Here is a 4440-nt window from a genome sequence, read left to right as displayed (position 1 = left end):
TCCGGTAAATTTACCGGAAACTTTTCCAGAAAATTTTCCTGTAAATTTTACCTTCGCAACACTATAACTATGTAACTAAGATAATATTTATTTAAATTATCTAATTTAAAAAAATTTTTCGCTTGAAATCTGCTTACTCAAACCTACATAGTCAAATAACGATGTCTTCGTGTTCAATCAATATCATAGAAGCATTTTATTTTGAAGGCAAAATACTTTTTTTTTCATTGTTTGAAACATTTATGACCTTTAAACTTTTACTCAGAAATTAAGTTCTTTCTTATTTTTTAAGATTTTTTTTGTCTCCTCGCCAAAGTAGTGTGAATTATGATTTTGAGGTTTGGTTTTCAAACTCCTAAAAAAATTATATTCTGTTTTGATATCTTTGAAATAAATTTAAATTTACCAAGGCACATCTTCTGTATCATTTTATGGTCTTTATATCTAGACATCGTGAAATACAAGCAGCAAGTGGAAACCATGAAAACAAATTTTCAAAACGTTTTAGACGTGTTTGTTGAGATAAAATTACAAATCAAATAAATAAAAATAAATCCAATTTACTCTCGCTTAAGAGAAACTTAACGTTATTAGTAATTAGTAAAGCGAAAGAACTTGATTCGCTTAAGAAAGTATTTAATAATAATCAAACTAATAATCAACAAAATGGCGTCAGTTTCGTCAGATTTAACATCACAAGAATATTTTCAAGAAAATATAATTATTCTAGACGTTGAAACAACGGGATTAAATGCGTCAAGCAATCGTATTGTTCAATTAGCAATGTTGAAGATTCAAAACAATGGTCTAATGACGACTTTTGACAACTACTTTAATCCTTGTGTATCAAGACAGGCTCAAACGAGCGCCTTTCGAGTTCATGGCATTTGCCCTGATATGTTGATGATGAAAGCTCCCTTCTGCGATTATCTCAAAGAAATTATTGACTTTATTGGAGAAACAAAATATTTATGCGGACACAATGTAGCTTTTGATTGGAAATTTCTTTTAGAAGAGTTTACTCGTGCTGACAGCTCATTTGGAAAATGTCTTGTCGGAAAAAACCTTGTTTTAATTGACACTCTCAAGTTGAGTCGTAAAGCTTTTCCCCAGTTTGAAAGTTACAAGTTACAGTCGCTTTCTAGCTGTTTAGGACTTAATATTACCCAAAATGATCTTTTGGACTTAAAAATAGATAAACCTGTTCTTAGAATTCACGATGCAATGGTGGATGTTCTTTTAACAAAAAAATTGTTGTATAAGGTTATGCAAACATTATGTTCAACTAATAATAGTGGCAGTCAACAACTTTCACTTTCAGAACTTCTTGATAAACATTATTGTGTCGTTGCAAAAAAAACATAATTGTATCATTCTGAAAAATCTATTTAAATATATTGTCAAAACTCAAAGTAATCGACTAGAACATATGTAAAAATATTTATAATGTATTTTAATTTACAAAATATTGATTTTTTTAACTCGAATCTTTTTTAAAAAGAACGTTTCGATTAGTTTTTATAGTTATAAACAATGCTGAACGATCGATGGTGTTGATTAACTTTCAAAACGTTTTTTAACTTTAAAATTTCTCCTAAATATTTAAGGATAAAATTTAAGCCTTATATAATTAGGAGAAATATTTTTTTAACACAAGATCTGATTTTGTACGTCTACCACTACCACAAACTAAAATCAATAGTAACAGCCGAATTATAGTTTATCGAAATAGGCGCATCATAGCGTATTTAAATCAACTGATGTATTTAACTACAAGTACACGAACGTATACACGTTATTCACGTAGTCATAGATTTTACATATATTGAATGAGGATTTGGTCTTGAGCATGCTGTATTGTAATGAAATGAAGCACGTTGCATTTTATATGCAAGTTAATTTGTAAATAGAGTTTATTTGTAAATAGAGAATATGATTATTTGTTGCTAAAAAATGTTGATTCTGGTAATGTTCTCTATATTAATCTCATTTAAATATTTGCTGTTTAAATGTAATCTATGGTAAAGTTTCTAGAGAAGAAAAAATGTCAGATAAGTTGAGGGAATAAAAAAACTGAATTTTTACATCAGTTAAGAATAATTCTTTTTCAAACCTTCCATGTAGAAAACAAGTGACCAGGATGTGCGGGAATGACAAATAGAATACGGATGGCAGATATTTCTTAACTCATATTATCAATTAAGCGGCGAAAAAAATGTATAAAGTTATTCTTAAAGTTATTCTTAATTAAGACCACCAACTTCAGCAAATTTCTGATACTGCTTAAGTGCGAGTTTTAGGTTATGATTTGGGTAATTCAAATGTCAAAACATTATTTTGAAATAACCAAACATCTCAGAATTACTTGAGTTTTGGCACGATTTAGTAAACTGTGCAGCTAAAAGTAATCAAAACAAATTTGGAGCCAATATCATTATTTTGAGAGTTATGGGTCTTCAATAGTCCAGGACGCAGATACAGATTTTTTATCCCATTTTTATTAAAAGTTTTCACATCTTATAACAATAAAGCTACACTCACTAAGAATGATTTGCCAGCTGGTGCTAATTGAGGGCATTTGGTTCCCAAGAACCCAAGAAGTGAGTTCTTGGGTATCAATATGTCCACATATTTTAAAATTAATATAGTATTTTAGATCACGTAAAATCTACCATCAAAAGGTAGGACAAAGTCAGGACCTGTTTGGCTTATCTCTCTTTTGAAAGAAAAGTTAATATGGCAAAAGTGCCACAACAGCTCCATCACTTCCCTCTTTCATTTTTGTTATGCTGATGGAATAATGATGAAAACTCCCCAAGTTTAATTACTTTACATGCTTGAGTCATGTACTAAAACTGTTAGCCTTTCTAGTTTATATGTATAAATAATCGATGCTATGTTTTTTCTTTATTTACCTTTTAGTCTATCTTCTTCTTTTGGTTTGGTATCAAAGTTTATTTTTATTCAGATTTACTCAAAGAAGGGTAACAAAAATTACTTTGTGATTGATAAGACTGTGTTGTCTTCCATTAAAGACTGTGTTGTCTTCCATTAAAGACTGTGAAAGACACAACAGGTCAGCTATAAGAAATTTATCATACCAAATCATTGGTTCAGGAGGCGTGAACTTCCTGGTTAAATGCACTTCCGCGGTGCTCTGTGACAAGACCGTTAGGACCTCTTGGGGTACCTAAAAAAAAAATAAAAAATAAAAACAATAATAAAAAAAAAAAGCAGAACAATATTTAAACATACTAAAAGACCGATTCCAAAATAATCTTTCACTTAGAGTTGATTATTGGACCATTAAATGATGTTGTGCGTACGTGTGAGAGTGTTGCTTTGATAATTGTCCCTAAATAAATAAATATGTTTGGCTAATATCATCCAGGATGTGAAGTTGGGTTGTATAAAAAAAATAATTTAAGGTATCTAAGTGTTAATCAATTACAAACAAAACTAGAAAAAAAAAAGTGCATTTAGAGCAATTCGCGGATTCTTAAGATGTGATTATGAGGCTTGCTTCAATTGTGAAAAAAATGGTCCAGCCAATAACAATTCTTGAGAAGGTTCACATGTTGCAAAAATTTTTGGTAGAATGTTTACTAATGAGTTTGTTTCAGAAACAGTTTCCTGTAAAAAATGTCACGCCAAATTCTTGAATGTTCCACTAAAATGTTTAAAGTTTCATATCAGTTTTAAACATCTATAAAGAGATGCTAAAAACATAACTAATAAAAGTTTCACAGCACTTAGAAGTATTGCTAAACCTCTATTAGTAACGCTATTTTAATTGAGAAATATTTCTGTAGTATTTAACGGAAAAAACAGCTTCCTTCTGCTTATGAATACGTTTCAAGATATCTTTAAAGTAATAAAAACGGGAGAGTAATTACTCCTCAATTTTATATATCAAGAAAATGGTTTAGAGTTGCTTAACAGTGGCGGATTAAGACTTTTTGGGGCCCGGAGCTATTTATTCGGAGGCCTTTTTTGTGTTCCACAGCGTAAAAAATCACTAAAATAAAAAATAAATAAAAAAGGAGGTCCACAAAATTATTTCGGGGCTTCTAAAATTGTGGGGTCCAGGGCAATAGTCCTCCTATACCCCTGATAATTACTGTTACTTATCAACTTGTTCTCGCGTATTATATGGAAATCTGGAGAAATAATTACGTAGTAGTAATATAGGTAATTTTACGAAAGCCGCTCCTCTACTTCATTTACGAGAAAATTCAGAATGGATCCTCAATGACGGAAATTGCCAAATAAACTGGGTTGATGTTACTGACAGAACAGACAATTTAGATAAGTATTGAAAAAATTTATAAACATTAAACAAAAGATTTGTAAATAATTATTACAATGTATTAAGGTATAGCTATTTGCTGAGAAGGCATATAATATTATAATTAATATGTATTCTTCTTCGTTAATTAA

At 30.0% G+C, this 4440-nt stretch overlaps 1 protein-coding gene across 1 annotated transcript; it reads left to right on the top strand.

Annotated features, from left to right (window-relative positions):
• Positions 1-666: 666 nt before the first annotated feature.
• LOC136088291 (DNA polymerase III subunit epsilon-like) lies at positions 667-1365 on the top strand. Its single transcript, XM_065811982.1, has one exon. It carries the CDS (start codon positions 667-669, stop codon positions 1363-1365), a length of 699 nt encoding a protein of 232 aa, XP_065668054.1.
• The last annotated feature ends 3075 nt before the right edge of the window (positions 1366-4440 follow it).

This window comes from Hydra vulgaris, chromosome 12 (assembly GCF_038396675.1).
Source record: "Hydra vulgaris chromosome 12, alternate assembly HydraT2T_AEP".
Classification (NCBI taxonomy): domain Eukaryota; kingdom Metazoa; phylum Cnidaria; class Hydrozoa; order Anthoathecata; family Hydridae; genus Hydra; species Hydra vulgaris.
Note: the sequence above shows the minus strand (reverse complement) of the source record. Positions and strands in the feature narration are given on the sequence as shown.

Excerpts from the sequence above, each read along its gene's own strand:
- LOC136088291 (XM_065811982.1), top strand. The coding sequence starts at position 667 with ATGGCGTCAGTTTCGTCAGATTTAACATCACAAGAATATTTTCAAGAA.